The sequence below is a fragment of the Caenorhabditis remanei genome, chromosome II (genome assembly GCF_010183535.1).
Source record: "Caenorhabditis remanei strain PX506 chromosome II, whole genome shotgun sequence".
Taxonomy (NCBI): domain Eukaryota; kingdom Metazoa; phylum Nematoda; class Chromadorea; order Rhabditida; family Rhabditidae; genus Caenorhabditis; species Caenorhabditis remanei.
Genome location: NC_071329.1, coordinates 6,088,150 through 6,099,498, shown reverse-complemented (window position 1 = coordinate 6,099,498; position 11,349 = coordinate 6,088,150). Strand labels below are relative to the sequence as shown.

The window sequence follows — 11,349 nt, the reverse complement described above, 5'->3', positions numbered from 1 at the left end:
TCTTTCATTTGAAAATCATCTATTCGGAGAAGCGAATGTTTTGTTTCTCTCCGGAATCAAAACATTCTCTCTTTTTTGAATTAAAGGTCACATTGTGTCTCCTCAAGCAACCTTCTCCTCTCTCTTTCTGTCTCTCTTCAACTTCTTGTCAACGAATTGAACATGACTCATCAACATATTATGTAATAGTAGTAGGGGTTATACATAAAAGGGAAAATATAAATTGCTTCTTTGAGAAGAAGTGATAATCGAATATGATACGACTACCACAACCAATTTCTCTCTCTCTTTTTTCCATTCTCAAAAATATCAGAATGGATGGAAGGGACTCATAAAACTACCGTAATCCAGCTTCTCCACATATTAAATTGAGACATTTTACCTTGATTAACTCTCGGAGCAATCTCGAATTGGAGGAGAGGAGAGGCATGAGCAGAAAGTCGTAAAATTTTATGAGAGGCAGCTGACAATCAACCGGTAGCCATGAGAGGGGGAGACATGTTGGAATGAATTATTTATTATTCAGATTTAACTCGTCGTCTCATTTTGGAGGGAACATTTAGCGCAAAATCTCGGGGCCGGGGGACATCTGCATTTTGGAATTCTGGAAATCTGGATATCCAAGTTTCAGATGGCTATGTGTTCAGCAACATGGATAGCTGAGCATCCGGATAACTGGATACACCAACTGACGGGAAACTTCTGAGATGGCTCTGAATTCTGGATATTTGCTGTTTGAACCAGTTTTTTAAGATAAAATCTAAATTGTTATGACTTTTTACATCCAAATCCCTTTTATCTCACCTCAACCCCTTCCGATACCGGCTTTATCACATCACACTTCTCTATTATCACACTACCAAGTCACCGATCACCACGCTTGTCATTACCCTCCAGACCGGGAAATGTCAACGCGTTCGTGGTGTAACACAGGTAGTTGGCGTGTGGTCCGCATGCGAATTCGGTCCCATTTTCCGTCCGTGTAGAGTCCGCGGCGAAAATATGGCCCGCTACGGACTGTATGTGGACGCAGTGTGGACTTCGGGAAAAGAGGGAGATGTGGAGGGTGGAAGTTCGCGCGCGGACTCAGCGCGGACCGTATATGGATTGGCGAAATAGTCCGTATGGACTGGCCGCGGCGGCCGCTTGCAGCAGCTCTTCCGAAGCTCTCGGACTCCTCTCGGATAATGATAATTTTTTAATCATTTACGGAGCTTTTACGTTTCTTTCCCTATTTTTCGAAAGTTTCGCCTTTCTTTATGTTTTTTATATTGAAATTTCTTTTAATTAATTTTTTTCGTGAAAAATTCTCGCATTTAACTGTGAATGATCAAAAAATTAGTATGTTTTCAGTCAGTCCGATGATCCCAAAAAGAGAAACAGCGGCGATAGCTGAAATGGAACCAATTCTTCGATTTCCTCAAAGGTTTGTAATAGTATTCAGCTTTCTCTATTCAAAATAAATTTTTCAGTGAGAAACTTAACTAAAATTGGTCGGAACTCCTTCTCAAGCACGACATCTGTAATTGTCCGGGGGAGGAATCCATTTTCGAAAGTAAGTTAATATAAGTTAATATACTGAATAATTATTTTTTATTCCGCAATTAATGGATATTTTTCAGAAATACGAAAGAAACACGGAAATCAACGACTGGAAATTGCTTCTACGACAATTGGATTTCGATGGATTTCAAGGACACGACTGCCCGATAAACTTGTGATTTCTATGTCTAATTTGCTATGTTTTCTTCTTATTTTCATTATTTTTAATGTTCCTTTTTATCTTTATTTAAATAAAATTGTAATTTGATCACTAATCTTCCTTGTTAAATGACGATCTGAACCGGGGAACAAAGTAGGGAGGGGGCTGGCGGTGGGAGGGAGAGGAGCAACTTTTTCGGCGCGCGGACGCGAAACGGACCGTATATGACGCACACCAGAGCTGTGCGGAATTCCTTCCTTCGACTTCCTTCTTCCTTCTTCCGGGCTTTTTTCACGTTTTTATTCCTTCTTCCTTCTTCCTTTTTGAAAATTTCACTTCCTTCTTCCTTCTTCCTTCTTCCTTTTCAAAACTTTTATTTCCTTCTTCCTTGTTCCTTCTTCCGTGTAAAAAGTTTACTAAAATTTTGTAATTTTTGACGGAATTTTTGCGGAATTTTGGTGGTTTTTGACGGAATTTTGTATGAAACAACATCAAAATTCGTTTTCAGAGATGACTAGAAAAAAGTTTCCTCAAATTTGTCATTTTCAAAATTAACTTCCGATTTCCCGGTTCGGAACTCAACTTCCTTCTTCCTTCCTTCTTCCTTCCTTCTTCCTTCTTCCGGGCTTTTTTCACTTTTTAATTCCTTCTTCCTTCTTCCCTTTTGAAAAATTTACTTCCTTCTTCCGTCTTCCTTCTTCCCTTTTGAAAAAGTTACTACCTTCTTCCGTCTTCCTTCTTCCCTTTTCAAAAATTTTACTTCCGCACAGCTCTGACGCACACATTTCGTCCTTAGCTAATTCTTTTGGAGTCCGCGCGCGGGCGCGTATATGGTCCGTATTTCGTCGCTGGCCAACTACCTGTGAATGGTCAGCATGGATGCCTTCCAAGCATTCGACGGGGGTTCGATTCCCCCCGAACGCATTATATTTTTCCTTTCATTTGTGTACTTTTCAAAAAATATGATCTCCCAAGGAGACCACTCTTACCCATTCTCTTTTCACATTCTTGCTGACTGCGCAACGCAGATTTCTTTTTAACAGTTAGCAGTTTTGATCCTCCGAGTATTTGGTTGTTTTGAAAAAATAATTTATTGTTCATTTAAAATTCATTCAAATAGAGGAATACAAATCCTGCGAATTTTCTCCGTGTCTTCACTCCGCCGGAGGCGCACTAGCCATAACCACTTCCACTCGTTCCTGAAATAAAATGTTTGTTTTTTAAAATTTTTATCTTAACCCAACGCACCTGATACTCTGGTGGTGCCTCAAACACCAATGGAATATCACCCTCTACTATAGAATACGTCGGAGCTCTGGACAATCCCATAACCCGTCCAATTGGCACCGTGCCAATAATCACTGGAAACTCGCATCTCAATTTCTTATCCTCCTCAACCTCCACAATGATACAGTAGTCCACTTCAAGGATAGCAGTTTGGAAAGTTGGCTTCAAAGGGTTCGGCAAGACGAGGGCAAGCTGTACTTCTCCCTCTGAGCAACACTTGATCTCAAAACTTTTCTCCATTTCTGAGATCACTGATTCTGCTGTTTTGTGCTCACAATGTTTGTGGCAATGCTCGTCAGGAAGCATGTGAGTGTTCTCTTGTTGAGCCTGGTAGTGAACGTGTTGCATTAGTTTTGCCTTTGCGTAATAGATTGGTTTCTTCGCGTGATTGTGAATGAAAATTGAGATTGGAATGACTTCTCCCGGAGTGTAGCCGCTTTTGGGGATCGAGAACTGGAATGCGTACATCGATTAGTTCCTTATCAAAAACAGCCGCCAACCGCTTCGCTAACACGCTTATCACAGCCCTTCAGACCCCACTTTTTCACCGCGTTCGTGGTGTAATGGTCAGCATGGATGCCTTCCAAGCATTCGACGGGGGTTCGATTCCCCCCGAACGCATTATCTATTTTAGCTTTTTGAGTTCAACTACTCACCTTTATTTTCACTTCTTTACTCGACAGAAAACCAGAATGTTTGCAAGCATTGCTGATCATTGGGTTCAGAACTTTTGGTATCATATTCAAGTCGATTATTGGGATTACTAAAACAAATTGAAACAAAATGTTTCAAACAGAGTGTTTGACCTACCTGTAAATGATCTCTTCGCCTCCACATCTAGACTCCATGGCCTATTTAATTCCACGTGTACATGATACCGTACACTTCCGTGAGTGCCTTCGAAACTTGGGGGACAGTTGACTGGAAGTTGGAACACAAATGGGAAGATGTTAGCTCCGATTGGGATTTTATTGGTCTGAAAACATCTGTCTGTCTGTCCGGATGTCTAGATGTCCAAAAGCTTACCGGATTCTGAATAGAGCTCCATGGTTGAGAAACAGCTGTGAGCACATTGAGCTTAGAAGTGTATCTGATGTGATCAGAGTATTTGTAATAGTGGCCGTGGGACCTATGACCTCCGTGGGTGTTGTCGTTGGGGTACGCTTTTTTTCTGAATAGAAAATAAAATTTTAATAAGAATTCAGAATTTGATTACAAACTCCTGATTCAAAATCTTCTCTCCAGCTATAAGAAAACTCACACTCTGTCCTTACTCGCAAACTTTTTCCAGAATGTTTCTACCTCTCCGTGAATACAAATTTTCAGAGAAAGTGCATTCAATGCACACGTATTGTATATGGTGAGGGTACCCCGAACAAGTTGTCCTGGTACGTATATTGCATTTGGTTGGTCGAATTCAATGGTGTATGTGTGATCCATTCTGAAAGAATAACTAGATTGAAGAGAGAGGGAATTAGAGAAATATATTGAAAAATATGAAAAGAGATACAGATTTTCTGAATGAGTATATCCACGATAAGCTTTTAAAATAATTGTCTTTTTCGGGTCTCGCCACGAACCGGTCGGTGTTCCTAAACCTATGTGTTGGTAAAAAATGAAGCAAAAATATATTTTTTTAATTCAAAATTTCAAAACCTTGCGAAAACTTCAGGTTTACAAAATAGGCGGTATCTTGGTTATTTTCAGGTCAAAATTCATAAAAGTTAAATTTCTAAAATCAGCTCAATGAGACGGTTCGAATGAGTATAATCACGAGACACTTTGAAACAGACTTGTAAAATTTTGGCCCGGCCCGGGATTTTACAAGTCTGGTATTTAAATTATGGTCATGTCCCTACAAAGTTAAGTAAATTCAATCCGGATTGCCAAAAATACGCGAAACTAAAAAGTCACCCGGTTTCGAGATATTTCGAAATTCCGATTTGCTAAATTCGCTGTATCTTGCTTATTATCAGGTTACGTGATAATTAAACTTAAAGGTGGACTAAACTCAACTCTGATTTTTTCATAGAATAATGTATGTTTACCTGTGAGTTCATTTTCATATAGAAAAACATTTAAAATTCGGTCCATTCCCCGCTGAGAACGAGCGCCGAAACAGTTTGGGCATTTCAGTGGCCGTGAAACATTCTAGAAACTTTTTCGAAAATGTTGTTTTTTCAAGTTTTCGTCGTTTTTTTCTACCATTTTTGTAGTGTTTCTATCAACTTTTGCCGTTTACTTTCAAAATTATTGAAAGAACACAACAAAAATAAGCGAAAACCCGACAAAATTTGTTGAAATTAACCTGGCCGAAGTCGAATTTCTAGGCCACCGAAATGCCCAAACTCACCGGCGATCGCTTTCAGAAGGATTTCAGACCGAATTTAAAAATTCTTTCGATATGAAAATGAAATTACAGGCACCCATACATTATTCTATGAAAGTATCAGAGTTGAGTTTAGTCCACCTTTAAGTAATCAGTTTGGCCAGACAATAAAAAAATAAAAGGAAAAAAAACCAACACCAAAAAACTCTAGTTTCACCTTATCACTTTCCGTCGTTTACTTTTATACAAACACACATACAAACATCAAAAACTCAAACCTCGCCGCTATCACACCGATTTCCCTTATTTACGTCATGTTTTGGCCCGGAACAATGATAAAATAAAAGCTAAAAACGTGAGACTAAACGTCATTCCAGACGTACATCGTGTACCTTTATTGAGGTTCGTTTCAGTGATGATTCAGAAGAAAAAGGAAAGATTTTTTTTGGGGAAAAATGAAATGGTATACTTTGTAGTGAGAGGAAGAGAAAAGTGTAAATAAAAATGAGTAAGGTGGTTAGAATGTTAAAAGAGGATGTTAAGAAGGTAAAAACAACACGTGGAATTTCGAAATATTTTGGTTATGGACGATGCAGACATCCGGACAAACAGACACAGACCGACGCGTTGGATCCACAGATATAGAGAAATTGGGAAAGTCTTAAAGACAGTAACCAAATAAAATGAAGACATTAATAGTACTGATGGGGAAGGAGGGACATCCGGATATCGGGACACACAGATATATAGATGTAGAAATTTGCAGAAATGCAGAAAACTTTGAGACCAACTAGGTAGACGTACTGAATATCTCACAACCAAAAACGTGCAGGATTACTATTTAAATAAAGAAAACATATAATATTTCCATTTTCGGACTAACAGTATTACAGATAGAGACTGAGAAAATTATAATTTTGAAAAAGAAAACTTGTTTCAGCATAGGCGTGGAAAAACACAATGTTGAAAAAGAGCGATTTCGGGAAAATTGGAAAACTAGACAGCCCGATACTATAAAATCGGGATAGTCTAGACATCGGCACATATGGACCCACAGAAAATTGGAAACCCTATAGAGGTGCACTGCGGACCCACAGTTTGTGATTGAAAAAAATCTGAACAGACATCCGAACACAGCTTTACTGGTGACTGATTTGTCGAACTTCTCGATTAAAATTACCACTTACAAGTATATTGAAAACTCCATAGTTGTCAAGGCCCGGAAAATTTTCAAGACCCGACTTCAAAAAATGATTTTAAAAAATGATCAAAAAATGAAAAAAGTGACCAATTTTTTTTTTGAAATTTTTGAAATTTTTTATACTTTTTCAAAATTTTTTCTAATTCTGAGTGATAGTCTAAAATTTGACTTTCTCGCGAAAAAAATTCAAAAATTCGAAAAAGAGTTTGAATTTTTGAATTTGGTTTTCCGGGCCTTCGAGCCGGGCGGGCCGTAAATTTTGTTGACAAGGCCCGTCTACAACAATAATCAGAAAATATTTATTCAAAACACCTTTCAAAAAATCTGAAACTTGATTTAGCTACTCTTCATAACATGGTGGTCCACTCATTCCCACAGCAACAGAATAACTTGGTGGCCTTGGTTGAACAGGCACAGTGCCAAGAATAATTGGAAGCTCGCACTCCAATTTCTTGTCATTCCCGACAGAAATTGCAACTTTATAAGCCAAATGAATGAGTTTCGTCTTGAATGTTGGTCTCGTTTCTTTTGGAATGGGCAACTCGAAGCGAAGTGTTTCGAGGTGTTCCTTAACTTCACACTTCTTCTGAATGCTTGAAATTTCTTCTTCAATATTTTTTCGATTGAATCTGAAGAACTCTTTGGCGGTGTGAGAAGTCTGTTGTTGAGCTTCGAAATGATTGATTTGGATCAATTTCATCGTGATTTCTTTGATTTTTGAGGAAGATCCATTTTCAATATCTACGGATACCGGGATAGTATCTCCAGCTACGAAACCACGCTTGGGAATATAAAACTGAAATTTTTACTCGTTCGTCTATAAATCTGGATGAATGTCTCCATACCTTAACTTTCACTTCCGTATTTTTCTTTGGCAACCAAGACATAATATCTTCCAACGGAAGTCCAGCTCTCGGAATATTGTTCAAATCCACGTATGGCAGAACTGAAAATCAAAATTTTTCACCTATTTCGATATTGAAAAATACCAGAAAACACTTTTTCCACCTCCATTTTCGATTTCTTGATTCTCAAAATTTCCACGTGGATCTTGTATCGAACCGCTCCATTCTTCCCTTCGAAACTTGGAACGCAATCAGCAGGAATGGGAAAAGAGAATGGGTAAGAGTGGTCTCCTTGGGGGATCACATTTTTCTGAAAAGTACAAAAATGAAAAAAAAGGAAAAATTGTAATGCGTTCGGGGGGAATCGAACCCCCGTCGAATGCTTGGAAGGCATCCATGCTGACCATTACACCACGAACGCAGCGAAAGAGACGAGTCTTTCTGGCCTATATAAACGCGGTTATCTCCATTGTTTTTCTTCTAGTTTATGTAGGCACCCTGGAGATGAGATGATTACCGCGTTCGTGGTGTAATGGTCAGCATGGATGCCTTCCAAGCATTCGACGGGGGTTCGATTCCCCCCGAACGCATTACTCTTTTTTTATTTTTTATATTTCAAATATTCAATTTACTTCAATGACTGGTTGCTCCAACCCATCTAGATTAACCATTTTCGACGCATACATGATGTGCTCCTGGAAGAGTTGATTGTAATGTTTCCATCCAGCGCTGATCTCTCCGTTGACTCGAATATTGATTGCTTCAACATTTTGAGACTTTTTGGTGTTGAAAATAAGGGTTCCGGTTACTCGTTGACCCGGGAAGTAGGTGGCAGCAGGGTGGTCGAGTTGAATTTCGAAACGGTCCATAGTTGGGAATAGAAAAATAATAAAAGTTGAAAAATAAAGTTTTCACGCGGGAAGTAAATAAAACTGATGGGTCAAACTATATAAAAAGAGTTCTTATCAAACTGAGTGGAATGACGTTTGAGGGGTGTGGCTAAGTAGACGCATGCTGGGTGTTTCGTAAATAAATTACTCAGCATTGAGAACAATTGATTGAGTAATTGATCTTGGACATCCGAGAGCACATTCAAATTAGTCATATTAATTTTCTCAAACTACCGTATTTACTCTAATAGACGGGCATGTCGGTCTATTTCATTCGACCGCTGTTCTGAGATTTTCAAAAATGAAAAACTACGATTTTAAGGAAAATTTGGTTTTACGGATGGATTTTACTCAATTTTCGGTAAAATTGAGCAAATTCTAGAGAATCTATTATTGAACTAGCGCTTCTTTTGAAATGTTCGAATTTCAGTTCATTTTTAAAAATTCTGGATAATTAGAGAGTGCCGGTCTATTCGAGTAATGCGAGTCATGAGTTTCAGAACCGGTACGAATCAAAACCGACCGTATTAAAACCAGTACGAATTAGAACCTCTAGTTCGTAAGACCTCATTTATATCATTGATGCAGTTTTCATGGAAATCTTCGTTTCGACCTAAAAACTTGAAAATTGTGATCCACCAATTCCCAAATTCATCAAGCCTGATTGAAATTCAAAACTTCATTCAACTTCTTCAAAAATGCGAAAATACAAATAACTAAAATAATTAGAATCCAACTTTCTCTGGCAAGGCTGGCGCTTGACCTACTGGAGATGGAGGGACCTCATTTGGAAGGTTGTTGTAGACCGGGTAGCGAGGGGCGAATGGCTGAAACTCCTTTAATTTTCTGATTTCTCCGGTATCCTTACTTACCTCAGAATCCTCTACTTTCCCAACTCCGTACATTGATTCTTCGTAAGATGGAGGTGGAGCGGAGGCTCCTGCCGCTGCTACAGCAGCTCCTGCGCCGATTCCTCCGAACCCGCTTCCTCCGGGCGGCCCCATTGGTCCCGGACTTGCCGGTGGTGCTGATGGAGCAGTTGGATACACGGATACCCCTGACACGCCACCACCTATCACAGGATATGGTGGAGCTGATGGGGATACTGTAGGCATGACAGCAGGTGCCGCTGCTGCTCCGGTTGGAGCCAACTGACGGATCGGGATGGTTCCGATGATGAGAGGGAACTCGACTTTCAAAGTTCCACCGAATGTTGCATTGGTATCAAGTTTCACGGAAATACAGTAATCCACGTTGATAATCGGGCATTGGAATGATGGAACTATCGATGGAATCTTCATGGAAAGGACCACTTGACTCTTAGACCGCGGGGCGACGTTCACGTTTCTTCTCGACTCTGCCACACACTTTTCGTCGTTTCTGTGATGAGTATGAGTTGTGGAATGCATGGAAGTTCCGTGACTGGCATGGAAATGAGATAGTTGAGACATTTTGGAACGGACTGCCACTACGGGTTCCTTCGATCCGTTGTCAATGTTGATGGTGATGGGGAGGATTTCACCGGCGACGTAGCCACGTTTTGGGAGCGATACCTGGAAGAAACTGTGACTTTTGGTGTATTTTTGTCCACATGTCTGTCTGTAACAAGGTTTGTCTGGATATCCGTCTTTATGATTGTCAAGCCCGTAATTATGTTTGTCTGTCTGTCATGACACAGGTTTTTCCAGATGCTCCGTTTGCGAATGTCTCAAAAAAATGAACAGTTCTTTTGGATGTACTGCCGTGAGAAGATTTGTCCGGATTTCCCATACCCCTCATTTCCCAAATCTACACCTACCGTCATCGAGACCATTCCTTTTTTGAAAATCAATCCCGTATTCTTCGACGCTGTGTTCACCATTGGATTGACTGCAGTTGGTGTGATGTTCAAGTCGTAAGCCGGAACCACAGAGAAACACTTTTTCGACTTCTTATTAAATTTCCATGGTCTGTCCAATTCCACGTGAACTGAATAACGAATGTGCCCATGACATCCTTCATAACTTGGCGGGCAATTGAAGGGTAGTGAGAAAGCGAATGGGAAGACGTTGGTGCCGGCGGGAAGGCGATTCTGGAATAGAACTTTGAAATGATGTAACTGACCCAAGAACTGCTCGATCAATTCAAGGTTTTGATTTATTATAGATCAAATCTTGATCTACATTTTTGTAATTGACAACTTTTTTGTAGAAGTTTTCCCTAGAAGATCTGACAAGGATTTATGCGCTCACTTCCGCGAGCCGTAACTAATCGGTGATAGCTTGGATCAAAAAGTGAACACGACAAAATTAAAGCCCCATGTCTGCTCTATAACATAGTTCAATTTCAGTCAAATATAATCATTCGTGTTCTCGAGAGAAGCCCTCGAACTTCTTTAAATTCCACCTCACCTGGCCATCTGTCGATTTCCATGCGATCGACTCTCCACTCAAATAGTTTACTGTTGCATTGTAAGTAACGTGTTCATTGTAATGCTCACTTCTTCCTTTTTCATCCCTGAAATTATTTTTTTATTGGACATCTGGACACACAAACATACATTCTATGCCTTCTCTCCGTGTCTCCCCAACTCGTATGGGCGCCTCCGTGAATGCAGATTTTTAGAAATCTTGCTTTAATCCATTCACGGTTCTGAATTACGACCTTTCCGGTGACAGCTTGTCCGGGGAAGTAAACACCATTTGGAGCATCGTACTCGATTCGGAGATCATCCATTTTTAGAGCTGAAAATGGGAAGTTTAGCGGGAAAGTTACAAAACTTGGACAAACACAAATGTCAAACAATTAATAATGAGGAAGGAATATTTGGACATCCGGATAAAACTACGAACAGACAGAAAATAACTATTTTATAACAATTTTCATGTGAAATTTTCGTTCGAAAATTCAACATTTAATGAGCAAAATCAAAAGTAGAAATTCTCAATCACGGTTTGACAAGGACTGAATAAGGAGGAAACAGAGTACTAAAACTCCCTGATAACAGAATTTCTCTTATCAGAGACCTCTACATACTGGTCTTAAGAGGTGACTCAGATTGACATCAAGCACCAGAATCGAGACGAGAAAAATCAATAAAACGAAGATGATGATGT

At 39.6% G+C, this 11,349-nt stretch overlaps 3 protein-coding genes across 3 annotated transcripts; all 3 read right to left on the bottom strand.

Annotated features, from left to right (window-relative positions):
- Positions 1 to 2,856: 2,856 nt before the first annotated feature.
- On the bottom strand, positions 2,857 to 4,429 carry GCK72_004815 (uncharacterized protein; the record flags this gene model as incomplete). Its single annotated transcript, XM_003098306.2, has 6 exons — positions 2,857 to 2,901; positions 2,951 to 3,442; positions 3,646 to 3,752; positions 3,800 to 3,965; positions 4,016 to 4,160; positions 4,251 to 4,429. 6 exons carry the CDS (start codon positions 4,427 to 4,429, stop codon positions 2,857 to 2,859), a joined length of 1,134 nt encoding a protein of 377 aa, XP_003098354.2.
- A 2,430-nt stretch (positions 4,430 to 6,859) lies between these two features.
- On the bottom strand, positions 6,860 to 8,233 carry GCK72_004814 (uncharacterized protein; the record flags this gene model as incomplete). The annotated part of the gene is made up of 4 exons (XM_003098292.2): positions 6,860 to 7,315; positions 7,365 to 7,465; positions 7,509 to 7,674; positions 7,997 to 8,233. 4 exons carry the CDS (start codon positions 8,231 to 8,233, stop codon positions 6,860 to 6,862), a joined length of 960 nt encoding a protein of 319 aa, XP_003098340.1.
- A 746-nt stretch (positions 8,234 to 8,979) lies between these two features.
- Positions 8,980 to 10,969, bottom strand: GCK72_004813 (uncharacterized protein; the record flags this gene model as incomplete). The annotated part of the gene is made up of 5 exons (XM_053724902.1): positions 8,980 to 9,081; positions 9,127 to 9,807; positions 10,053 to 10,325; positions 10,645 to 10,750; positions 10,794 to 10,969. 5 exons carry the CDS (start codon positions 10,967 to 10,969, stop codon positions 8,980 to 8,982), a joined length of 1,338 nt encoding a protein of 445 aa, XP_053589096.1.
- Positions 10,970 to 11,349: the final 380 nt, after the last annotated feature.